At 37.6% G+C, this 27276-nt stretch overlaps 1 protein-coding gene across 1 annotated transcript in view; it reads right to left on the bottom strand.

Annotated features, from left to right (window-relative positions):
* Window positions 1–507: 507 nt before the first annotated feature.
* Window positions 508–27276, bottom strand: part of PTPRR (protein tyrosine phosphatase receptor type R) — a 245899-nt gene continuing 219130 nt past the window's right edge. Inside the window, exons 12-15 of the mRNA XM_054696760.1 lie at window positions 25476–25586; window positions 23910–24067; window positions 19315–19428; window positions 508–1713 (exon numbers count right to left, since the gene is read on the bottom strand). Of these exons, the coding sequence (XP_054552735.1) occupies window positions 1620–1713; window positions 19315–19428; window positions 23910–24067; window positions 25476–25586 (477 nt within the window). The 3' untranslated portion in view covers window positions 508–1619. The remainder of the gene's footprint in view (window positions 1714–19314; window positions 19429–23909; window positions 24068–25475; window positions 25587–27276) is intronic.

Below are 27276 nucleotides of genomic sequence, written 5' to 3'. Positions count from 1 at the left end.
GTCCTTTTGTCTGTTTCCTTAGAAAGAAGGGATTATGATTACCTCTATTTTTTATGTAAAAAAATTCCAGCCTCCAGCAGCTGAATAAAACTGTCAAGTTTTCTCTCATGTTCCCTCTGGCACATGACTACTTCTTAACCTCAAGAGGGAGGAAAGGAATTGTAATCTTAGATAATTGAATGTTCCTGCAACATTACATCTCTTCAGGTGATGTGATTCTGCTGAATATACACAAACCATGTAATTTATGAGGGTCTATGACAAGTGACATAAAGACATAAACATGTGCTGTTTGTATAATCATATAGTGGGAGTCTATCGAGGAAAACCACATAATGATGGCACTTCTAGATCATTATCGCTCAAGTGATGACAATATTACATTTTGAGATGTCATCTCCACTGGGGAGAGGCAGAGACTAAAATGAAACCCATTGCATTATCTACTTCAGTCTTCCCCTAAAAGATAACAGTTTCTGAATAGGAAAAAAATAGTACATGCTTTACTCAATATTTAGAATTAAGAGGAGTTTATTGGCAGTATGAAACAAAGTCAACATGATTGCATTAAAAATTCATATTTGAGCAGAACATCTGGTGTTTGCTGAGTGTAGTTGTTTTTAACTTTATTTGTCTCTTGAGGATTAAAACCTTTGAGAAATGTAAGGATACCCATGGCAGGGTCCTTTGAAGACCCTCTGGAAATGGGACAGGTTGTATCATTCCCAAAGGCATCTGCCTTTTCTTGGGAGAAAGATTCCAAGTAGACAGCATATTCAAAATTTCCTTCTTTGTAAAAGACAAGTATTTAAAATTCTTGATACATCATAATTACTATAAATTTGTGTTTTCCCTTTTAAAGTAAAATGACTCACAATGTAGAAATACAGTGGATAGAATTCTGGAGCAGAAACCACTTCTATGCCCAATAATAGAGAGTAATATAATACCCAAGGACAAGTAATACCTAATGACAATCATTGTGCTCTGTAATTAATTGACAGGAGGTACTGATAAACACACATTTCATAGATAATATTATCAAGACACATTTTTATATAAAGTAGTTGCTGCTTTTGAATTTTTTCAAAAGCAAGGACTTAATTTGTTAAAAATCCATTTCGATCACTTGCAACTTTAGTGGCAAGATTCTGGTAACTGAGAAGGGTAATAGCACTTAAAACAGGAACAGTTTAACAGCTGACAGTCCACTCACAAGACAGATTTTGCAAACATTAAAGCATCTAAAACACAGTAATAATTTCTTCAGCAGCTCTTCCTGTCATCATCTGAGGACACATCACTGAGTATTTCATACATACATTCTGTGAGGCAGATAGTCAATACAGGCAAAACAAAGTCCGCCTCAGCTGTGTAAGAAGTCTATCATGCCCCAATCAGCATAGGACCTTCAAAATAATTTAAGGGATGCTTACAAATGCATTCATATACACAAGGGGCTGGCAATCCGTATATTTGTCAAGTCTTCCACAATCCATGCCGCAGCTTGGCTTCAGGACTTCTCTTTCCTTCCATTACAGGAAGTTTCTTCTAGAAGCCTCAAATGGGTAATTGATTAATCACCCCTAGAGAACAATGGTCTGGTGAGCTTCAGTGAATCACTGAACAGTTTCTGTTGAAAGTCTGCTCTCATACAGGCACAGAGCATGATGCACAAATTCATACTGTTCACTGGTTTGGACCATTCCACCCCTGAAAGGAAAAGATAAGACAGTAAACTTCTTATTGGGAGCACCTTGCAATCTCGAGCAACACAGAGACCATTGTAAGGGTGCAAAGGAGATCATCCCATATCCCTCTGGCTTCTTCTAGGTTGGTAAATAAACAAGTATCAGCTAGATTGATAATGGGAAAAAAGACAAAGAGAAGATTAATAACAATTTGTATGCCTTCTGTATACAAGAGAGAGACCCAGCAGGATTGAGTAAGTTACATGGCTTCAATCACCATCTTAAATGGCTTAGCTTAGACAAGGGAGGTTGGTGGAAGTATAACAGAGTGGTCCCCAGGAAAAGGAAAAGTTCCAGGTTCCCTGCCCCACCCAAGGGAGGGTGGAGCTAAAGAGTGGAGCTAAAAAAAAAAAAAAAAAAGAAGAAGCTGGAGAAGAGACTGAAGAAGGAAGGAAGCAGGATGGAGAGCCAGAAGGAGACCTGGAGGAGGCACATGGAGCAGAAAGACATGTAAAAAAACTATGCTTGTCTTTTGGTCATGACTGGTTAAAACACATGTGGGTGAGAAACCCGTGGAAAAAATAACGATGGCGCTTTTGTCTTGATTTTGATTTTGCTCTTTTCCCCACAGATTTGTCTGGTTGTTTCTGACCCTTTTCTGTGGGTCCCCACTGGAAGTTGCTTGAGGCTTGTGGCAGGCTTTTGGGTCTTGCTCAGGACCAATCCCGTTTGGCTGGACTTTTACCCATGGGGGGATGGGTAACTTTGGGTACTTGATTTAAAAACTATATTCTTTGTCTTTCCTGTATTGTTTACTAATTGTATTAAAGTTCCTTTCCATTAAAGTCTTTAATGCTTTGTGTTGATGTGGTGGATGGCAAAACCTACTTAGAGCAGGCAGGGGGTTCTGGGGTGCCCCCTCCTTGCCCTGTAACAGAAGGGAAAGAGGAAGTTCAGTTGGGAGTTTGACAAATGTATACAGATTTCAGATCTGCCTTCTCCACTGAAATAAGGAGATTAGGTCTTCCTGGGAGAAGTCCTTATGGAAAGAAGTTTTCATATAAATATCAAAAGCAAGTTCACTCAACCTTCAGAGTCCCTCTCATGAAATCAAACTTTTCCAGAAAGGTACATTTGGGTATTGCAGAATGTTGCTCTCCTAGACCATATCCAGGGTAAAGGGTTATGCCAAAGATACACAAAACAGTTGGCCAAGTGGTTATTTTTGTTAACCCTCTTATCTATGTCCAAAGGACCCAACTGGTGAAATTATATGGGGAATATAACCAAAATGAAAATGTATACATTGTGCAAAAATGAAAAATGATGTAAGAATTATATAAAATAAAATATTTTAAAAAGATGCTAATGTTTATAAAAGGATTAGCCCAGTGCCTGGCACACACAAGACTCTTGATTAATTTCATTGGGATGCAGTGCAGCCTAGTGGTTAAGAACTTGGACTGTGCAACCAGGCTGTCTGTGTCCAAATTCTCTGCCAATTCTTAGTTGTGTGATCTTGGGGAAGTTCCTTTAAACACTTTGTGCCTCAATTTCCTCCTCTGTTAGACTGAGATAATAAAAACATCTATTTCATGTAGCAGCTCTCCTGCCCACCTGTGCCTATGCAGGCCTCTCTTTTAGCAAACCTGTCTCTCTCAGGCCAACTCTTTCTGCCTGCTTGTGTCTATGCAAACATCCTTGACTTCCCTTCCCTTTTTATAATAAACCTGCTTTTTTGAGTATAAAAAAACAAATAAACAAAAAAAATCCCACTGATTTCATAGGACTTGGTGAGGTTTAAATGAATCCATGTATCTGGAGCATTAATATTACTCTTGAGGAATGGCATCGCTCATCTTTTGTTAAAATGTTTCATGCACTTGGATTAAAATTAATTGGAATATATTTACCAAACAAAATTTGACTGTAAAATGTCCTTTCTACAGTAAAAAGAACAACTACTTTTGAAAGGTCTATTGGAGTATGGTGTATGGAAATAAACTCAGTTGTTGGGTGCGGTGTGCTGGGGTGACTGTCTAGAGGAGTTAAAAGGGAATTGGACTCTTGCTCCTAACCCTCCTTTGTTACTTGTATTATCACTAACTACTAAGTAGAGCTTTTGTTTTGGATTAGTAGAAGGTAGTGACCTTCATGAGAAATAATGATGCTTCTCATTATAATACTTTTATACACAAAATAACTATATCACATTTTGCTATCAATAATGGTTCTTTTATTTGGCACAGATAACAGATAGTAATATAAATATTAGTTATTTTTCCTGCTCACTGAATAGTATCATCACTGTTAGTAACTATTTGAAGTTCCATAAAGTCTCCATAAATCTGTAACTGTACAACTAATTTGAAATTATGTTTTAACTAGCTTTCCCTAGTGGCTGTTATTATTCAAAATAATTACTTTTACACCATTTAAACACTTCAACTTAAAAGCAAGAAATATTGCCTCACTGTAACATGGCATTTGGTTAATGGGAATAATGACAACTGAGCCTGTATCTCTGTTACTTGTTAATTTCTATAAATATAAGCTTACAGGATATAAAAACAGTAAAGCCTCACTCTCTAAACTAAACTAAGTAGATTGGCACAATGCCAAAATAATGTATTTGGCAAGAAATAAAGAGTTGTAAACATAGTATTTGGTGAAAGCAACTTATTTGCAGAAATATGTCATTAGTCTTTCCCCCTGAAATTGTACATTTGGTTGTACTGAAGGCAATTTTTTGGCCAAAGCATTGCTTAATTGTAAGTTGACAACAGAAATGTCCACTTGAGGATGTGGTAATTCTTTCTCTTCTTAGTTGGATGATGCCATCTGGACACATCTTTTTTTTTTTAAAGGTTTATTTTATATATGCATACAAGAGCTGGGGTGCAGGCCAGAGGTGTGGAGGGTGGGGTGGTGAAAGGATTCACCAGAGACAGATTAGGGAGCAGAACAGGTGGGTTGACTGAAATACACTGCTGAGGGGAGCAGCAGGCGAGACAGGAGATGTCCGCTGTACCATGTGGGTCTGCTCCCTGGCCAGGGATCATTGAACTCATGTTGCAGTGATTAGCGATGGCTTCATAGTGCTGAGACTTAACCCCTTGGGCCACCAAGGAGGCCCTGGACACATCTAAAAACATAGCAGGTATCTGAAAGATGCTGGCCTTGACTGAGAGACTTGGGAGACAGAAACATTCATAGCAACTATTAGGGCAGCCCCAGGGAGCTGAGAAGCTTCTCCTTTCCTCCAGCATTCACAGAGCTCAGAGAACCATGTCTTCTGTTCCTTGAGGTGCAGACCATGTGAGGGAACTTACATGTGATCCACCTCATGGGCTTTGGTCTGTGAACTTCCTCTCACCATTTACCTCACTGTTATAGGCCCCAACACAAAAGAGTGGGTCCTTTGTCCTCTAGGGAAAGAATTCAGCAGAGAGTGCAAAGTATAGTTGAACCAGGTAAGGTTTTATTAGAGAGGCTCATCCATGCAGGAACCAGTGTAGGAAAGGTTCCTAAAAGGGAACCTAAAAGGGAGTTAGGAAGGGATAATTAAAGTTAAGTCCACAAGGAAGGAGGAGGGCAGCATCATCACCTGTTCTGGGCTGGGCATGCCTGGGCATGTGCAGATGGGTTACGTTCTAACTGTCCATGCGGTTCTCGGCCTTCTCCCTCCAGGAAATCGCAAGATAATCATTAGTCAGGATCTAATACTTTTTTCCATCATGTGGCCTCATGGTCATTGTGGTAGGTCAAGTTGTTTGCACCCACCAGTCCATGAGTTAAGTCCACCTGTTCAAACAGGCATTAGGGCAACTCATGCTACTGGCTTGCCATATCTTTCACCAGGCTACCTCCTCACTTTAAGGCAAGATTTTCCCTTGCTTGTATATTCTGGTATACGTATTTATGCGTCCAACTTGTGAATGAGACATAATCTACATACTATTCACAGTATATTTTAATGCTTCAGGCATATTTACTATGGCATTTCATCAACTAATCAAAGGTTGTTTCAGCCAGAAAATGTCGGAAAAAAGAGGAAACAAACTCATTAGTTGTAGGTTAGCAAAATTCATGTGGGTCTGAAGTCTTAAGGAAGGCATATGAAAAGTTGTTACTTCTCACTTAATTTAGGAAATAATAGTGAAAGAACTGGCAGCTGAGGTGTCCTCAGACATCATTCATTTTGATGGGTGACAAACTGCAGGCCTTTCGGAGGGAGGCAGCAGATGGTCAGCTAATTTCTGCTGAAATGCTCATGGACCCAGGTACCTTTAGAGGCAGACATTCCCAAATTGGCAGGAAATCTTTTGAAGCCATCAAAATAAATCTGCCCTTCTCTAGCTTTCACCCCATTGGTTAAACTGAAATAACCCAAAAAAGTCTTAGAGCTCCTCTTGTAGTCAAACAATAGCTCTCTAAATGTTGGAAAACAACCATCAAAGTCCCATAATCTTTTCTTCTATAGACTAAACATCCTGTGGTCACTCAATATTTCTATACAGCCTGGTTTCCCTGTCACTCACCAGTTTAGTCTCCTTCTATAGGACATTTTATCAACTATGCCCTTCTTCGTCTGTTATGTCTATACCCAATGAGTTCTCGTCAGTGGGAATATTTTCTCCATTGGCCTATATGTTATAGGACAATGAGTCTGCATTTGCAGGTAGATCAGGTGCTAAGATCCCAGCATGCCTACCTGGTCCCTGGGGTTTTGCAATCATTTTAAGATACTGAGTGACCATTAAGTTAATGAAAAAATCCACAGGACTTTTTCTGAAAGCGAAATTACAATTCCTCCCACTCACCCCGGCTCTGCCATGTCCTATTCTTACATTATTGAATTTTTGAAACTAAATGCAGGATTTTCTATCAATTTCAACTTGTTGTTTGTAGCACAATCACTATTTCTATTATCAGTATATTAGCCTTCCATTTCTCCCTCCCAGTTTTGTGCTTTCCAGATATTTTACAAGCATGCCCCATATCTTTTTTATCTGTCATTTATAAGGAGAAGGAAAAGATAGGACCAATGTAGGGGCTTTTTTTTTTGGTAAGTAGCATCTTTAGTATAAGTAATTTATATCATGTTATGTGCTGCCTAATTCCAGTCCAAAATTGTTTCCAAGTAAGTGGTAGGTTCTTTAAGGGCAAAAGTGATATCTTGTCATATTTGCAATAGTGAAAAGCACTCATTAGTCCTAAGTAAATACCTGTTAAGTAGGTTACGCCAACTATGTTATTTCATGACAAATGAAAACAGCTAACTTCTAGGATAAAAGAAGACAAAGGGCACCCCAGGATTCATTCACTAGGGGCTGGCTCAAACTCAGGAACTCATCATAATCATCTTTGGAAATATTTAATAAATGTCCAGTTGTGTAAATTGGTATATCGACCACTTTGTTGACTTTTATAAGTACTTAAAATCAAGTATCATTTTACAGATTTTACTCCATTATGGGAGAAATAATTTTTCTTTTAGGTAAAAAATACCTTAAAAAGCTAATATAGTGCCTGTCTACAAAATCCATTTATACTCCATGGATGAATAATGCTAGATAAGTTATGGACCCCCCAAGAGAGTGCTGTCGTAATTCATCTCCCAGAGGAGCTCTGATTTGGATCCAGGTATCTTTCAGGTCAGACAGTCCTCCATGGACTTGCTGAAATTTGTATCTGTAGTACTGATGTAAAGTTCCTAATGAAAACTCATCCTCAAAAGTAAATAGCAGGGGTATATTCTCTCTCTCTCTCTCTCTCTCTCCCCCCCCTCCTCCCTCCACTTTATAAGGCATCATCCTACTTCCTTTTAAAGAGTAGGTACTAAAATAATAATTGACTTCCAATGGACCTATCACTTAGTAGGAAGCAATTTTGGACTGGAATTAGGAGCATATAACCTGATATAAATTACTTATACTCAACCAAGGTTAAGATTTTAAAAGATTTCCATGGTCTCAAGTTGAACATCTCCAGTGGAGAAGGCTTTGGGACCCAAAATAGCTGGAGCATCATTAGTTAGGCAGCCTGCCTTAAATCACCATCATTACACAGTACATTTTATTATAGCAGCATCCTCCTTAGAGAATACTCTTAGATGCAAATCTTTCCCCAGGAGTTATGACACATTAGACTATAATACCTATTGTCAAAGAGGAGTCAGTTTATCAAAAAATAGTAATGTCATATAAAAGTAAGGCAAGGGAGAATCGAGTTAGCTGTGAAAGTGTTTAGTATGTAAAGTCTGTAATGCAAAGGTGTCTTGTTCGTTACCAGCAGGGGCCAAAATGTGTTAAGAGGTAAAAAGACACCACCCACTGTTGTCAAAACAAATCATGTCTGCCCTACTCACTAATTGCCTTCTTTACTTTATTATGTAGTTATTACTGTGTTCAGTTTTCTCATCTGCAAAATGAGTAATAAGCTAATAGGACTTACCTCATAGCATTATCATGAGAAATAAATGGGACAATCCATTTAAAATCTTTAACATGCAAACTATAGTAGGATTAAATCTCAAACTTAGTGAAGGAAAATAATGGTTACCATAGGCAAGAGGGGAGGAGAGAGAAAAGGATGGGGGGTGGACAGAGGGGGTGTGGGCATGGGTGGTTTGGTGGAAAGTGAATGGAACATGTGCACATATGGAGGAGTAAAAATGTAACCCCCCAAATTAAAATAAAAATTAAAACAAACAAAAAAACACACACACAGCTGAACACATACAGATAGCCTACATTTCACTATTTTTATGTTGTACTTTTTGATGCTACCTAGTCGAACAGGACTGGTTGGAAAGCTTTGGGCTGAGGCCTCTGAATGCCTTGGAGAACTAAAAACAAACCTGACAAAGGATAAAATATTGCCCAGGTTGGGCAATATTAGATGGTAAGATCCAAATTTATTTCTAAATTTTCTCTAGCCTGGAAATCCGCTATGGGGGAGGCAGGTGAAGTCATGGGGAGAAGCAGATACAAGTCTGAGAGATTCATATTTAAATTCTTGCTTTTGAACCTGGTAGCTAAATGATTTTGGACAAATCATTTAATCCTTCCCAGCCTAGGTATCCTGACAGATATCTTCAGATTGTGAGGGATCCATGAGTGTGCATATCAATGTGAACTGAAGGTATTCACAGAATTCCTGGGACTCCAGGTCCCAGCGGTGCCTGAAGTGCGGTGGCTGGTGAAGGACAAACTTGAACCTTGAGGACCAGCTCCTAATCCCAGCTTTGACCAGGAAGCAGTTCTGCTTCTTATTGGTTTTCCATATTAGTGTTTTGTAAGAGATTCTTGTATTCCCAATGTTTTTTTTCCCCATTGTTTGCAAAAACATTTGAAATTCACTGGCTTGGCAAACAGTATTTATCTAGGAAGTTTTCAAGTTTTGCAATGTTTAAATACAATAACCCATCAGATGCATAGCTGTCATTCAGTGAGTTCTTATAAAAGCTGCAGATTCTTTGGAAAATGCTTAGTTAATACTATGACTACGGTGGGTATGCATCTAGTCTGATTTTTTTTGTTTGTTTGTTTTTGCTTGGGGCTGTTCTGCTTCACTCCTCTTGGTGGAATTATTAATAGGGCCATCTTTCGCACTCAGAGGTGCCTTGGTTTAGATGACAAATTATTTGCTCACCCTAATTATCTCCTATTCCAGGCTGTGGAGGAAAGTCATTCCTTTTATTGAAAAAGTAGCATGTAGGCCGAGTGGCTTTGGTTTCTTTGTGGTCACAGAATACGAACAGTTTATTTGGCCTGACCACAGAGGATTCAGATACACTGCCCTTCCAAAAATGTCAGATAGTTCATATCTCATTAGCCCCACCAAACACAAAAATCAGTGTCATCTTAATCTTCATGCAGCGAAGCACGTAGCTGTGTCAGCTGGTGGTAAACTCAGGTTAGGAGGGGAAATAAATTTAGTTTTTTCCCTTTGCTACCAGGAGGTTGTGTTAACTGCCCTCCCCTCCCCCACATGCCCATGAGAGAGATTTGGTTTTTAACATGTTAAAATTGTGACCTTTTGTGACTATTAACTCACACATAGGGAGAGCGACAGCCTTTCCTGTGGCACCGCCCAGCATGTATCCGGTCTAATCAGTAGACAGAAGAAATTCTGCAGCGGTGACTCACTTCTGGGCTGACAATGGAACTCATGCTCCTTGTTTTTTTTTTTTTTCTTCAAACCTGAAATTCTTTTGGTAAAGTTTGGTACAGTAAATTTAGAACAAAAGGTGTGGATGTTAATGGGCCTCAAGGGTAAAGCTCCTATTGCGTGGGCGGGAGTCAAGTGAAGCTAAGGTTTGCTGGGGTCACTCCAGGTGCCTCCGACAAATGTTTGCTCAGAGTCTAAGACAGACATCAAATCAAGGAGGAAGAAAGAATTTAAACAAAAATGCGATTCAGAGTGATTCTGACCAGATATGGGGAACAGAGACACTTTCTTGAAAAAGGTGTGTTCCAAGGTATTTGTAGGACTTAAAGGTCAACGCATATTGAATGATAATTCAATGATTAATTCAATGCTCTAGCATGTCTTGAGCTTCATTTTTCCCCATAAAAATTAGTCCATTTTCTTCTGAACATGCAGGTTAACACTCAATTAACTCCAAGCTGAGAAGGAAGAGGTTGTCCTGGCAACCACTTGGGAGATTCAGTTTTACAAGAGGACCTCTTGTACAGTCTCAGAAAATGTGATGACAAATAAAGCCATACCAATTTCTAGGACTTTATCTTGAAGAGTTCTTAAAATAAGTAAGCCAAAAATTTCAATTGCCGATCTTCAAATGAAATCTTTGAAATCCGCTAATTAAACAATTTCTATGATTAGTTGGGAAGGCAGAGAGATATGAATGAATATAGGACTAGCTGATAAAAATTATAGCAATGGGTATAAATTTTAGCTTTGGGATTATTTTAACCAAGGTTTGGAAACAAAGAATGTTATTGGGACACATATTAGCCTAGGAAACTGGTGGCACATATATTGTTCTTCTTAGATTATTATAGTAAAAAAAAAAGAAAAAAGAAAAAAATCATCAAACTAAAGTGATTAATCAAAACATTTAAACAATGATATGACGCACATTGGAAGCATTTTTCTATCCTGTCTGGAAAGCCACAAATAAGGCCTTTGGATGTCATTCCAATTTAAGGCCTCCAAAGTAAGGATGTGTAAAGACAACTGCAGCCTCACCACTGACTCTCAAAAGGGAGGATTAGACAGATTGTTTCCTGTTTCTGGGGAAGAGGAAAAAAAAAAAAAAAAGAAAGAAAAGAAAAAAGTCTTGGTATCACATAGTATTTTTTTAAATATGTGCTTCATTTCCCAAATTCTGTTTTCAAGTTTTTCCTAAGTCCAGAGGTGCCAAATGGGATTAAAAGAAATATAAAGAGGAAGAAGTTGCCTGAGGTCAACCTGCAATGGAACACATTTCTTTCCTCCCTAAGCAGATGCTGTCTGGCTGTCACGTATCGCTCCTTCATCATTCTCTGTAACTTCTATGTGTGTATGAAGCACTTTCAGAGTGTCTTGGGCCATTTTATTAGAATGGAATATTATTATTTTTTAAAGGGACAGGTGCATCTCTCATATGCAATGTATAAATGGCCTTCTATCACAGTCTCACACTGAAACTCTGGCATATATAAACCTAAATGAGACTTTTATAGCAGGAGCTACATTGGGTGAAAACTGGTTGGTTTAGCTTTCATAGCAATTGTCATTCAAAACTAAGTGGTACAGACTCACTTTAGTAATACTTTAGTAGGATGTGGAATGACTTTCTAAGGAATAAAACATGACTATATGGTGTTTAATTTAGTACTGTTACAGGTCTTTTTAGTCACCATAATTTCTGAAAATCATTGACCTCTATGTACATAGCCCTTCTGTTAACAAGAAAACATGATTGAGCAAAAAAACCTTTCACAGCCATGCTGCCAACAGAAAGTTCACTGTAGTTATCATGTACAGATATTAAAAATCAATAGTCTAAACTAAAACTGTAAGAGATAAACAATTTCCCTTGGTTTATATAACAATTAGTTCAGGGTCATTGTCAAAGGCAGGATTAGAATATGAACTTCCTCTCTATTAATCTCATGCTTAACCCAGTTAGGTCTCCCGCCCCAGAAAACAATAGTTTTTTGAAACCAAACAAATCCAAATTGAGGCGATCTAATCAAAGCAAATTGGAAGTTCAGTTCAGAGTGTAAAAAGTAAAAAAGTCAGAATTTGTTATGTGACCTTGTATTCCTCATTCATTACTTTTATTTCTTGGATTCCCCCGAAGAAGGAGAGAATTGTACAACATTCTTAAAACCAGACTTCTTTTTAACCATCCCTTTCCTAGTAGGCATTTAGCAAATGTTAAGATTATCTTTTTGGTTGCCATTCCATTGTTCTCTGCAGAAACAAAGGTTCAAAGACTCCGTGGAACAGCTGAAAGGGATTTTAGAAAGCCAGCTCATCATTTCCCCATCTCTGAATCCCACGATGGGAAAGGCATCTATTGGAGGGAACTTCAAAGCCATTTGTGCTCCCAGCATTATCAGTAGACCAAAGAAACACTCATTTCAAATGTATGTAGGTGTTGTTGTGAGTCACAGAATAAAAATTAACTTATAAGCATTATGGGTTTCAAAATAGAATTATCAAATTGATGTCCATGAAATATTTTACTAAAAAAAAAAGGAATCTTCCTATTAGAAGAGGTTGGGTACCACTGACACTCTCTCTTTTTATATAGATAGACAGTAAGACCTAGAGTGACAAGTGCTCACATGGGAATGAGGGAGAGAATCAGGACTGGCTTCAAACTCCTACACATCTTGCCCCTCATCCTCTAGTGGAAGCCTGGTTATTCATCCCACAGGCCAGTACTCAGTTCTAATTGTCTGCTACCCATTTTTAAATTAAAAACAAATGCTGTGGAAATGAAGGAATCTTTCATTATTGTACTTCTAAGTAAAATACCTGTGGGTGCCTCCACTGGATTTAAACTCCTACTTGGAAAAAACAAATCCTATTTTAGTACAAAATATGCTCAAAAGCATATTATTACAAGGAGAATCACAGACTCATGAATCTACAGTGTGAACTTTAGCAACTATTAATAGAAGTTGCCCTAAAGCCAACAAAAATAATGTCTTGCCAGAGAATGAGGAATCTACCAAATGGCTCTGTCGTTGTTGCTATACTGGAAATATCCGTTCAGCACAACACACTCATCTCTAATGCAGACCATTTGACTTTACCAATAAAATGCAGATTTATGATCTAAGTACAAATTGCCTGTTTTTGTCATGCTTAACATCAATGATCAAGCACTGCAATTTTTTTAAAGTTGGGATTTTGATCCTGACTAATGTTCAACTCTTGACTTATTCATGAATAAACCCCATTGCAAGGATTAAAATCACTGCCTTATGTTTTCCTTTGTTGTAAGCCATGCCCTGGCTTCTCAGAGGAGGAGGTTATGAGGGGAAAGAGGTAGAATATAAAACAAGATGGACTATGTGCAGCCTTGGATCAGTAGTGAGTAGAGGCCATTGTTTTAAAGGGTAGGGAAGGATGGGAAAAAGGCCATGGAGCTTGTATTCTGCAGAGCACAATATACCAGCCCTCTGGCGCACTGGCTCTGTCCCTTGTTATAGGAGCCAGATGCTTCCAATTGGCAACCCCAGCCTTTTAACCCCCCTTTTAGTTGTTCCCAACCAGACTCAAATTCCTATCCCATCTTCCATATTCTCTTCACCAAATTTCTTGAATGAAAAGCTCATATTTATTCTTTTATGACTTCTTTCCCTTCCATCTAGCTACACTTTGAGGAGAGTCATGGTCTGTCAATGAATCGTAAAAGCATGCTTAAAGGAAGCTAAATGGGTTTCTATGCTAGGTGACTTTTCAGATCCTTTAATGCATTAATACTTATTGTGACTATCCAACTGGAGAGGGGTTCTAAGAAATACAACATATAGTTGCTTTTCTCCAACTTAAGTGAGAAACTTTTTTTTTCCTGAATAGTAGAAGAAACTCTGACACTTAGCAGACTCTTAAAATTCAATTGATAATTAAACAATGTCCTGAAAAACACCAGGGGAAAAGTCTGTTAAGGAACTATCTTTCTGTGTCTAGGGCATCTGCATGTTTAGTAGTAGGGACTTAGTGAATGTTTATTGAATGAATGCATGTATGCGATTCAGGAGCACACTGAGCAGAGATATTGGGTGTGGAACACAGAACACAGGAAAATCTAGTAATACCCATCCAAAATTTCCCTGTTCCCCCCAGGCAGTGGACTTGTGACATATAGTCTCACAGGTCCCCTCTTCTTGGCTGAGAAGACCTTGCACTAGGATTAAGTAAAAGCTCTGCTGTCACCATCTTGAAAATTTCATACATTAAAAAAAATGTCCCATGTTTTCATTTTAAACTTGGCCCTGCAAATTATGTAGCTGATGTAGCTGATCTTGTGTGAGGTGTCCTTTGCTAGGGCTGTTTCTCTTCCTGCCTCTCTCTTTCCCTGTGCCCAGAGCTGTTCACCAGCCTTGTCTACTGCAAGGGCTCAGGTGTGCTTAGAGGCCCTGCTTCATTCCCCCTCATCAAAGGCTAAGTTCTGAACGTAACCCGATGCAGGGAGTTCCACTCTCTCTAGTTATACTGAAAAGTTTAGATCATCTTGTTTAGTTTAAAGTGTTAATAACCAAGACGACCAAGTATAACATTTACCTCCCCTCTCTAGGTTCAATGGACTTTTAAAAGTTCTTTTTAAGTCAAAGAATGGTTCTCCAATAATGGTATTTTAAATATTCAGTACACATAGCTAGATATTTTTGGATTAGGCAATTTTCCTATTTTTCTCCAATTATCCTCTTAAGGCCACAGCTGATAAGGCATTCTACTTATTCATGAAAGAGCTCTCATTCACACTAAACTTTGCTTTTAAAATTATGGTGTCTTTGCATTTTTCAAAATGGCTAAGCAGTATCAGAGATGTTTTTGTCAAGCAATATTACAATAAAACTATTCCAAAGGCCTATTTAATTTTTTTTTTTAAAGAGGAATCCCTTCTTTTATTTTTTAAGATTTATTTATTTATTTATTTTATTTATACAAGCACTGGGTACAGTCAGAAGCGCGGGAGGGTGAGAGAATTCACCAGAGCCAGGGCAAGGAGCAGAGCAGGCAGAAGGACCGAAGTACACTGCTGAGGGGAGCAGAGGGCGGCAGGAGAGGTCTGCGCGCCATGTGGGACCCTCCTCCGGTGGCCGGGGAGCAGCCAGGGATCAAACTGGCCCTGCAGAGGCTGCGGGCAGCTTTGCAACCCAGCGCTCAACCGCTGCGCCACCGGGGAGGCCCAGGCCTATTTACTTTTATCTACAACCATCATAACTTCTGAGTAGCAGGAGAGCAGAAGCAAGAGGTTAGAAGGACAGGAGAGAAAGAAGTTGGGGTAAAGGAATGGAGAAAAATTTTCAGTTTTGCTTTTCATAATAGCTAGGGGAATATACAATAGAAGGAAGAATGAAGAAGTGGTAAATTTATGCTGATACTATAAATGAAGGCAAACAATAGAAGGATCTTCCAAGAAAAGTTTTAAGGAGAGGATCTGTTTCATAAACAATAGAAGCCACTGCTCAGAAAGAATTTATGTAGAATGAATCTTGATTAATAAATCAGAATGGTTTTAACACACATATTGGCAGAAGTTCAAATCTAGGACCTGGGGAGCCTATAGGTTTCAGATCAACAGAGAAGTTGGGTATGTTTTGAAGATCCTATCAGAAGTAAAAAGACAAGCCTTGTGGGAAAACCTCAGTGGTCATGGAAGGCCAAGGCTAACATTTCAGGCCATTTGTTTTAGGAAGGAAGAGGCAGATAGAGGAGGCTTTGTGATACGGTTATAAAAAATGTATCTGTGATTCCATTCAAAATGAGAGGACAGTTTGCTAGACTGGACAGGAGAATGTGACTGAATGGTGGAAATCAATGTGAAGAATGGGCTGCAAAAGCAGGTGTGGAAGATGGGAGGGTGAATAGGCAAGACTCAACAGGAACAGGAGTTCATACAATGAACAAACCAGGCCCAATTTTTCAGGCTGTTTTTCCATATTGGATGAAGGGAGGTGATAGAGGCCAATTTGGTTTGGAGTCAGCTTAGATCCACATGTATCTTGTGTTCAGTGGAGTTCAGGCACAAACTCACAGGAAGGCAGCCTACAAGGGTATGAAGTGGAGTTCTGCGAGGGTTGGGAGGTCCCATGCAGGAGCCTGGATATAGAAGCATAATGCACAAGAGATCAAGGTCACTGTGACAGCTACAGGCTAACTGGGTGCTGTCCTTTACTAGATGACCTAGGGCCCTGTTCTGGGTGAAGATAGGTCCCAGAATCTGAAGTGAAACAACTGGATCTTATTCCAGCTGGGATGAACAATATCCAAGGTAAGGCAAGGGGGTTTCAAATGACTAAGGAATTATAATTATAAGAGAGCAGGAGCAATCACTGGAACTGATCTTATGTACACAAGCAAAATATTTTTGGAAGGAATTGCATGTGGGGTATGGGAAGGGGGAAGTGAGGAGTAAGAAACACAGGTTAAGTGTTCTGCTCAGTTCATCACAGGTTTAACCTCATTTTAATGAAATGAGATTATTGCAATCCCGTGAGGTATATATTATTAGTTCCAGTTTACAGATGTGTGTTCAGGTTTCTTGCTATATATGTTGAAAATAACTGTGGCTAAATTGAGGACATGCTTATTATATGCCAAGCACTTTATACAGATTCTTTCTTAATCCTTACAACATCAACATGAAATAGTTAAAAGGTATACTTCTATTTTCAGAATGAGATAATCAGGGCATGGAGAAGTCCCATAATCTGTCTAGGGCCACCCAAGCAGAAAAGTGTGGGAGCGGATGTGAACACAATCTATTTCCAGAGGCTGGAATTATAACTCTGATGAACAGCCTCAAACAGACCAAAGTTAAGAGAAGTTAGGGAAGATACACTTGCAAAGATTTAGAAGTTATTATTTAGGAGACAAGAAATGATAGGGACAGGGAGGGGAAAATCTCATCTTGACAAGGTGATTTTAAAAAAAATTAATCTTTATGACAATTAAGAAAATATAGTAAATACCACATATAATATATATGTGTGTATATATATAGATATATGTATGTGTGTGTGTATATATATATAAAATCTTATGTCATTGCATCTGCTTTAATCTGAAAATGGTGATAATTTTAGGATAAGATTTTTTGTCCTTATAAGCTAATTATCAACTTCCAACAGAACACCAATTTTTAAAATTGAATTTTTTTTATTGAGGTAATACTGGTTTACAACACTATCTATTAGGGTATAGGCTCACACCTCTTCAAATGCATGTTACTACACCACACTTACTACTAAAACACCAATAATAATCTTCCTAGATAAGGGGATTTAATTTGAACATTTAATTTTTTGAGCTAGGAGACACATTATTGATAATTTTAATAAATATGAAAATGCAAATAGCACAGTGAACCTTTATGGAAGGCTTACTATAAGCCAGAGTCTGTTCTGAGTTATTTACATATACAGTTTTTTTTACTGAGTTTTCAGCACAATTCTTTTGTCTCTTTTATTGAAATCCCAGAACCCAGCACATAGTAGGTGCTCAATAAATATTTCTTGAATATTTTAAAAAATAACCATCTACCTTAACATTTAGGCAACCCTAGGTCAGAGGGCTGTAGTCCAAAAGACTCAGCTCCCATGACCCTTGTGTTTTCTTACTTCGCAGCATTTATCTCTGTCTGAAATTATCCTGTTTATTTCTTTGCTTGTTTATTATTTCCTCTCTCTTTGTTAGCATGTAAACTCTGGAGAGCAGAGCCCCACTCACCTTGTTTAGTGCTATGCTTGCAGCATCTAAAGCAATGTCTTGGACATAGGAAGTAATTAATAAATATTTACTGCACAAATAATAGAAGTAAACCCAGTATTTTCATCCTTTCAGAACAGCTTCTTCTACTATAGCACATTGAGTTGTAGAACAGAGAGACTGGCTGTTCATAGCTAGAGTGGCCTCCTTCTCCCGGTGCTGCTCACAGGAGCATCTGTTCACTCTCCATGTCACTGACTCAGCTGTGCACTCACCCAGGTAGACTAACCCAGGAGCACGAAGAATAGAAATTTCTTGTTTGTTCTGTTTTCAACATAAATAGATTTCTCACAGTTGTGATCAAACCAAATATATTTATAGAATAATGACTCTTTCACCTCATACCCTTTAGGTTGGCTAGTATTAAAAAAAAAAACAGAAAATGTGTTGCAAGAATTTGGAGAAGTTCTATAAACTGCTGGTGGGAGTGTAAATGTGGAAAACTGTCTGGTCATTCCTTAAAAATTAAAAATAGAAGTACTATATGATCTAGCAATCTCATTTCTGAGTATGTACCTAAAAAAATCTTGAATAGCTATTTTTACACCTATGACCACAGCAGCATTGTTCACAATAGTCAAAAGGTGAAAACAACTCAAATGTCCACCAATGTGAATAGAGAAACAAAATATGGTATAAACATAGAATGGAATAGTATTTAGTCCTAAAAAGGAAGAAAAATTTGACACATATTACAACATGGATGAACCTTGAGGCTATGATGCTAAGTGAAATAAGCAATAACAAATAGACAAAGAGTCTGATACCACTTATATAAAAAACTTAAAGTAATGAAATTATAGGACCTCCCTGGTGGTGCAAGGGGTTAAGACACAATCTATGAAGGTATCCGCAGCCAATGCAGCACAAGTTCGATTCCTGGCCAGGGAGCTACCCACATGGCACAGCAGACCTCTCCTGACTCGTCTATTGCTCCCCTCAGTGTATATTTCAGTAGATCTGCTTGTTCCGCTCCCCACTCTGTCTCTAGTGAATCTTCTCACCCCCCCATACTGGTCTACACCCCAGTTCTTGGGTGCATAAGTAAATAAATCTTAAAAAATAATGAAATTATAGATACAGAAAGTGAAAATGGCTACCACAGGGTCTGGAAGTAGAACTGGAGAGCTGTTGAATGGGTACAGATTTTTGAAAGATGAAGTGTTTTGGTGGCTTGGTTGTACAAGAATGTGAATGTTCTTAACAATACTGAACAGTACTTTAAAAACAGTAAAATGGCAAATTTTGTTAAGTCCATTTTTCATAATTAAAAAACATAGATTCACTCTTGGTAGTATGACATTTGTCTCCTTTTAAAAGCTGAAGATTCCTAAAGTGAATTACTGAGTAAAGTCAAATGAAAATGCTGAGTACAGATTAAGAAATAGGGTGTTACACTAAGAACTAACAGTTATCATCACAAGCAATCTGTGTTAGAGATGACAAGTGATTAAGCGTAAGCTTTTGGTTTTGGACTCTTGATGTTCAGTGTTGCAAATAACATTTGCTTCATGGTTTTTAAGCATAATGTATATTCTTCAGCATTTCACATAAGTTTCTAGAGAGATTCAGAATTTTAGAGCTTGTGATGTTTACACAGTCAGGCCGATCAGAGAAGGTTGTGACCGATACACTGTTCTGAAGTCCTGCAGACACTCACCTGTCTACACGAAGCTGACAAACAATGCTTAGTGCATCGACAACCCCTTCTTCTTTCAACTGTTGACAGCCGATGGATGTAGCAATAAAACATCCTGTTCTACCAATCCCTGCACTGGAAAGAAAAGATAAAGAGTAAACAAGTAGAAAAAGTAGTTCTTTTAAAAGGGTATTTTCAAATCTGAAACAACATTTAGGGTTATTATTATTAACCATAATATTATTTTTGGCAATCTTATATTGTAACAATTATTATTAATGATTATTAACAATAACAATAATATGATAATGATAACAGTAGCTATCATGAACTAAATGTTAAAATCCTGGCTCTGGACTAAATGTTTAAACTACATTTTTCTTTCTTTTTTTTTTTTTAAAGATTTATTTATTCATGTATACAAGAACCAGGGAACAGGCCAGACATGCAGGAGGGTGAGAGGATTCACCAGAGACAGAGCAGGGAACAGAATAGGCAGACTGACTGAAGTACACTGCTGAGAGGAGCAGCGGGCACAACAGGAGAGGTCTGCTGCACCATGTGGGTATCTCCACGGCCGGCCGGGCTGGAACCCACACTGCAGAGGCTGCAGACAGCTTCACAGCACTGCACTCAACTGCCTGAGCCACCAGTGAGGCCCAAAACTACATTTTTTCATTTAGTTTGATGCAGTATGATGAGTGGGGTGGAGGGAAGTGATGACAGGAAAGAAAAGTGAAAAAGACATTGCAGTAGTTCTACAAAGAATAACTAGGTCCAAACTAGGACTAGGGCAGTAGAAAGGGGGAAGGACTTAAATACATGATATACAATAGACACACAAATACTCATACACAAAGTCTAGAGGACAGGAGTTGACCAGTAAAAAAAGCAGAAGTCAAAGGTGATGAGGTCTGGAAGAGTGGAGGGCTGATAGTAACGATGAGTCAAAGAGAAATTCTGGAATAAGGTAGTGAACTCTGGAATTCTGACTTGAGGGAGAATGAGGAGAATTTGGTCTTGGATATCCTGATGTTGAAGATTCTAACATATAACTGAAGATTCAGTTCAACTTAAGAGAGAGGATGTGGTTAGAGGCACATACTTTCCAAGTCCTTTATAATCAGGTGATTTTTGAATGGGAATTGTCTAGGAGGGTTTACACAGTCATCTGCTTTAGATAGTGTGCTGTCAGCCTAATAGAACCTTTCTGTCATATTCTTTCTACTTTCTCAGCAATTTCAAATTTCAGCCACTTACAGTCTATGCAAATTTTCTTCTAATCTACATTTAAATTCCCTAACTTTTCCCTGAATTCTATTTTATTTTGCATTTATCTTTTTAATTCACAATAAATAGCTTAATATTCAAAGTTTCTTGCTTCCAAGAATGCATATTTTCTCACATTTTCAATGTCCTGGACTTTTTAAAACATTTTTTAAAATTAATTTTTTTACATCATTGTTCATTTTTAAACAATATTTGCTTCCCCCACCCCCCTCAGGTGTAGTCCCCATAGAATTTCCTTCACCAATGCACCTGTGCACCATCACCTCAGCCCCCTGTGCTCCTCCCTCTCTCCCTCTGATCCTTCTGAATTCTAGATTGGCATTCCATTCCCTAGCTGGAACACTTTATGTTACTATTTTGCATTTGCTTCAGTTCAATATATTTAAATTTAATGTATATGAAACAGAATTATCTTTTACCTCAATGGCTTTACCAGTCAGATATAAGTTTTCCAGCCTAGAAATCTTGGCACATCCTTCAACATCTCCTCCTCTCTTACCTCCTACATTCAATCTGTTATAATCCTTATATTTTCCACCTTCCTAAAGTCTGAGCTTTTGAGATCCAGACTTTCCTTTCTATAGACCATGCCCACATTTTTGATATCTCTTTATTTCATGATTAGCAAGGATATCATGATTTCCAAGTCCCAACTCTTTTCTTGGGCTAATTCATAATACACACATTTGCTAGGTTTCTCTCTGTAATATAAGGACTTGATTATATTACTCTCCACTCAAAAGTTATAAATGACTTCTGATAGTTATAGCACAATGTCTAAGCACACCTATGACGTTGATGACCTTGCATAATAGAAATTATCTAGCCTTCAAGTTTTATGCCTTCCTACTGTCCTAGTATTCTTTGTATCATTGTTTTCATTTGCATGAATCTTTGCAAAAAACATGTTTATATGTTTATTTTCTTTTTTTTGTGAATGGTATTTCTCTCGTCAGAAATGTTTTCCCTGCCACTTTTTTTTTTAAAGATTTATTTATTTATTTATACAAGCACTGGGTATAGTCAGAAGTGCGGGAGGGTGAGAGAATTCACCAGAGCCAGAGTGGGGAACAGAACAGGCAGACTGATGAAACACACTGCAGTGGGCACAGCAGGAGAGGTCTGCGCGCCATGTGGGACCCTTGCCCGGCAGCCTGGGATTGAACCGGCGCTGCAGAGGCTGCGGGCAGCTGCGCAGCCCAGCGCTCAACCGCTGGGCCACCGGGGAGGCCCCCTGCCACTTTTTAAAATCACAAATATTGGTCATTTAAAGATTCTGTTTCAATATTATTCCAACTTTCATAAGTTTTCTTTAGTCCTCTTGGTTTGAATTAATTGTTCCCCCTTTGGGACTCAAACAGCATTTATTTCTTATATCTGAGACTTGTTTATATTGAATATAAGTGCAGAGGAATTAAAAGGTAGGAAAGGTCTCTTTTACTTGAAGTGTCTAAAGAGAATTTGTTTCATTAAAGGGATGGGATTTAAACTGTACCCTACAAAAGGCAGGCATATTGGTTATCATGCAGAGGGAGACTATGTATGAGAATAATATAAGGAAAGGATTGTTGCATAACAACATAGGGTATGTGACAATGAATAGACTTGATTGGCTTGAAGAGAAAATTATTTAGAGTTAAGTGGGAAAAAAGACTGGGAAAGTACACAAGGGCCTAAAAAGGATTCCTATAGAAAGTTAAGTTTGGACTTCAGCTCTAAAACGGAGGTACTCTGCTTGTTTTTCTTTTCTTTTCTTTTCTTTTTTTTTTTTTGATAATTTGATGAAAACTACGAACATTCACTTCCCAGGAAAATTAAATAAAATTATGTATTTTAATTTGTACAAATAATTTCTAGGCATTCATTGACTCCTGTAGTTCATCCATAGATTAAGAACTTTTGTTTGGCATTGCGGAGTCTTTGAGAAGTTTTGAGCAGGTACTCCATTGCTGAAAGAGGGTTTTAGGAACATACCCCAGGTAAGTATTAGAGTAAGTCATAATGGGACTGGAGTATGGGGAAGTGGGGTGTATATGTGCAATTAGCCAACTACTTCTAGAATACATGGATGAGGTCACAGGGCTTGAACTTGGGTGGTTGGACAGGAAGTGATGATTACGGGAGAAACTTTGAAGGGAAAGCCAATCTGGTGACTGATTAGATACTGATGCTGGAGTTGAGAGAAGGGCCAAAGATAACTGTAAACATTAGATGTTGAGCAGTTGGAAAAAGGATGGCCTCATTTTTAGAAATAGTAGTGAGAAGAGGAGCTGGTTTTATAGGGGAAGTGGTTAGCTTGTTTTAGACATTCTGAAGGTTTTATGATTTTAAGGGGGGGGACAGTCCCTGTCCTAAAGCATGCCAATGAGGTTGTTGCTCCTTTACTTAATGCTAAGCTTACGAGAAGTCCTATGCTAGAAACTGGATAGTGATGCCTTTGGAAAAATAGGCTTATAGTACAAAGATTCAAAGAAGAAAGTGGCTAAAATTAAAATTTAAAATATTTATTTGTAAAAGATACCTAAATTACCTCATAAGACATATGAGGTTAAACAAAGCAACACAAATTGTTTTGAGAAAGTATGAAGAATAGATGATTGGTTATATAAATAACTTCAAAAATATTTATTTAGTCTGGGCACACTCATTGGAAAGCAGGGGGAAGACAAATCAGTTGTAGGGGAAGAGCTTTAAGCTGGATATTAAGGACAGGAACCACCATGGACAGCCATTGCTTTTATGGGCCTGGCATCTGATCCCCCTATTCTGGTAACAACCCTTTGTTTCACTTTCTGACAAGCTACTACTTGCCCACATCCCATTTCATGAATTTATTTCCATCTGACTTTCATGAGATAACTTTCAAAACAGTTGACTGATTTTCACCAAATTTGACATAGCCATTAATGTTATCAAGATACAACCCAAATATATACTTCAGGCGCCATCTTGAAACAAGAAAAAAAAAGTTATTGATAATTTTAAAAAATTCTGTCATTCCTAGCTTTTGTGATACTAAATGGATCAATCTTAGTTTTTAAATAGAAGACTGAAAAAGTTCTCCTGTTCCCTTAACCATTTGTTTAGAAATGGTATTTTCTTACTGTGTAATTGTTTGCTGAAAATGCAATAATAATAATGTCACTTAATTTCTGTATAGCAGCATCTTGATTAAGACTCAAATATTAGGAAGCTAAACCAAATTTCAAAAAAGTGCAATTGACCAGCAAAGGCACAACCTGAATGCAAAATCTAACTTCTCTTTGCACTCTGATTTTACAAAGGATGGACAGTTGCTTAGTTAGAAAGGACAGTTTATGACTTACCTGCAATGGACAACAACAGGCCCTCGACCTGTGGAGGCAAGTCTCTCTTCCTCTACATCCAGCATGAGCTGTAGAAGGGGCTGGGCACTGTCTGGAGTCTTGTGATCAGGCCATGAGGTGTACCAGTAATGCTTCACATGTTGGGTGTGACTTCCTTGCTGAAAATAGCAACAGCCACCAAATGCCTCATTTACTTGTGGAACTAAAAGTCATCCAAACCACAATACTGAATGCCTTCTATCACTTTCATTTTGCTGGCAAAATGGAAAAACCTCTGGGAGATTTTTGAAGACTACCTTTTTGCCTTGGGAAAACTTTACAGTAAATATCTTGATGTCAAAGTTTGAGAGTCTTGCCTTTATCAAATAAGAAAACATTTAATACTGAAAATGTGTATATAATATATGCTAAATATTTTTTTAACTTGGTGTAATAAACAAAATGGCAAGTGAAAATGTAGCCATGAAATTGGGGTATATTGTATTTCCCGTTCTTTGGACCTTTCTAACAAGTTAATAAAAGCAAGTTATTATTTTATATTCTATTATTAAAAACCAAGTTATTATTATATTTATGATTATAAAGTTAATCAAAGTAAGAACACTTGATTTTATATTTAATACTCTTAATATTCTACTATTCTACACTCAGCTCAAATTCCAGTTTTTAACAGCTTCGAGGAATTTCAGTGGTAAATTTGCTGAAAGAGGTCACTGGATTGGAAATGTTGAATGAATATTCATGCTTATGTCAAAGCACAATGTCTTGTTCGGGGTCTAGCACTGTCTAGACACTTGAGGAAGAGCAGATTCCTTTAAGAGCCTACCTATCTTGAATTTTCCATTAAAAACCTCAGTGCAGCTCTGCCTCTGATCTCTTTCTTTCTGTGATGATTTTGTCCCAGCTGTGAGGTTCTAGATAAGACTGAAATCTTTGGGTTGATCTCTAGAAACAAAAATAATACCATGGCAACAGTCTGCAGCATCTGCTCTCAGAAATTAAATAAGAAAATTTTTCTATGATGTAATTTGGTCTGGGGAATATCCCTATAAATTACTGTCACTCCAAATTTTGGAAAATCTCTTCAACACTTCAGGCTTGTCTTGCCTCCCACAGCCACCCACAAACACAGATTTTATCTTTTACAGTTTCTAGTCCTTTCTTAAAGCTGCTTAGACCAAAGTGACATTAAAAAAAACATGGTAAAATCTCCAAGCACATGCATTTAGTCAAAGGAGTTCAAAAGGTTAAATCAGAGATGCTTTATTTATGTAAATTTAGGAGATCATAACATCCTAATTTAATAATAGTCAATTAATAATAATAATAGTCCATTTCCTTAATGCCTACTTATATTAATTTAATCATTCCATGTGCTAATAGTAGTTGACAACAAAAGAAATACATGAGGGAATGATTATAGTTTCTCTTTAAACTTAACATTATTTAATTTGTTTAAATTGAATCTGTAGTACTTAATAGGATAAATACAATAATTTTGAAGTAGAAATGTAATTCTCTAACATCACCTGCTTTTGGAGATAAGCTATGACTTCATAATCTTACCTTTAAGACAAGGTTTCGAATAGTGTAGTTATCACATTCATTTACGCTGATAACCAAGACCTCAACTTTCCCATATATTCCTCTCTTTTCTGGCCAGTATAGTACACATTTCTGGAGGACAGGAAAGAAGAACACAGTAAATATTAATGATTTTAATTGGCTTTGGACTGATTCTCTCTCTCTCTCTCGTGTGCACATGCATGTGTGTGCATGTGTCTGAGTTATCTTTTATATATCTCTTGACTTTTTTAATTGAAGTCAAATTGGTTTAGCACTGCATATGATTTAAGGGTACAGAATCCATATCTTAGATGTATATTATCACACCATGCCCACCACTAAAAGCAGCCACAATTATCCTTCATTCAAGTATGTCAAGAGTTTTTGTTTAATTAATCTAAGACATCAAGTATCAATTTTTATAATTCTGTAAGTGAATTCAAACCACTGAGTTGCACATTTTAAACTCCCCAGTGGCACAGGGGGTTGAGCACCATGCTGGAAGCTGTCCACAGCCTCTGCAGCACCAGTTTGATTCCTGGCCTGCCAGGGAGATACCCACAAGGCATGGCAGACCTCTCCTGTCTCAACCACTGCTTCCCTCAGCAGTGTCTTCGGTCTGTCTGCCTGTTGTGCTCCCTACTCTGTCTCTGGGGAATTCTCTCACACTCCTGCACCGCTGACCTATAGCCCAGTTCTTGTATAAATAAATAAAAATAAAAAAAAATAATAATAAACTGATGCCTTCTATGGTATATAATTTATATCTCAATAAAGTTGTTTTTTTAATAAAACCCAGTATTCACATGTGCCTGTCAAATATTAATGCTTATAATTCCATCCAAAGAAAAATAAAGGCAAAATTTCTGAAAACTACACAGAAAAATTAAGAACTAAATTAAGGAATTAAGATATAAATATTAGAGTTTATCATGTGATGTCTAGAAATAAAAGGAATATGCATAGTAATTGAGGCAAGTCACTTCCCCTGCCTCATCAAACCAGTGTCTAATAAGAGTGCTGTAATGGGTCAGATGGCATAGAATGAAGTTTCCCTTGAATATAAAGCAGATGTAATGACCATTAATACATCCATGTTGCCTTTTTTCAGGTCTTTTCACCAATGGGGTCAACTGAATTAAATGTGTAACAAAAGTACTTTCAAAGTATTTTTGTAATGGCTCTTCTTTGAATGGTTTAATAACAGTAAGGACAATTACACTGCAATCAAGGCAAAGTAATACGGTGGTCACTACTCTGGAGTCAGAGAGTCTGACTTTGGTTCAAATTTTGGTTTTGTCACTGTTTAGGCTCTGAATCCATAAGTAAGATATTTAATCTCCCTGGCCTCAGTTTTCTTCAGATTTAATACATGGAAAACACTTAAGACAGAAATCTGGCATACAGTAAGCAGTCAAAACATATTATTATTATCATAGTTTACAACTACTGGATTACACATTTTTTTCTTCTAATGTGATTAATTCACTAGCTATGCATTAAATCATACATTAAATGTATGTTGTTATAATTATATCCAACTTAGCTTATGAAGAAAAAAATAACAAAATGAGATCGAAGTAGACATATAAACTCACATTATTTATTATTTTGCCTTTTAAACAACTGCAAAAGAACTCTTAGTTATTTTACCAGAAATTTTAATGGTTGAAAATGTAAAGTTGAAAGTTGATGTTAATTTTGGAAATATTATTAAAATTTCACTTACTTTCTTCCAAACTACATGCACATTTATAGAGAAATCCCTCCACTCATTCCTTCAATTGGGACTCTTAGTATC

The sequence above is a fragment of the Talpa occidentalis genome, unplaced genomic scaffold, assembly GCF_014898055.3.
Source record: "Talpa occidentalis isolate TD23 unplaced genomic scaffold, MPIMG_talOcc4v2.1 talOcc4.16, whole genome shotgun sequence".
NCBI classification, from domain to species: domain Eukaryota; kingdom Metazoa; phylum Chordata; class Mammalia; order Eulipotyphla; family Talpidae; genus Talpa; species Talpa occidentalis.
This window is presented reverse-complemented; position numbering and strand designations above follow the sequence as displayed.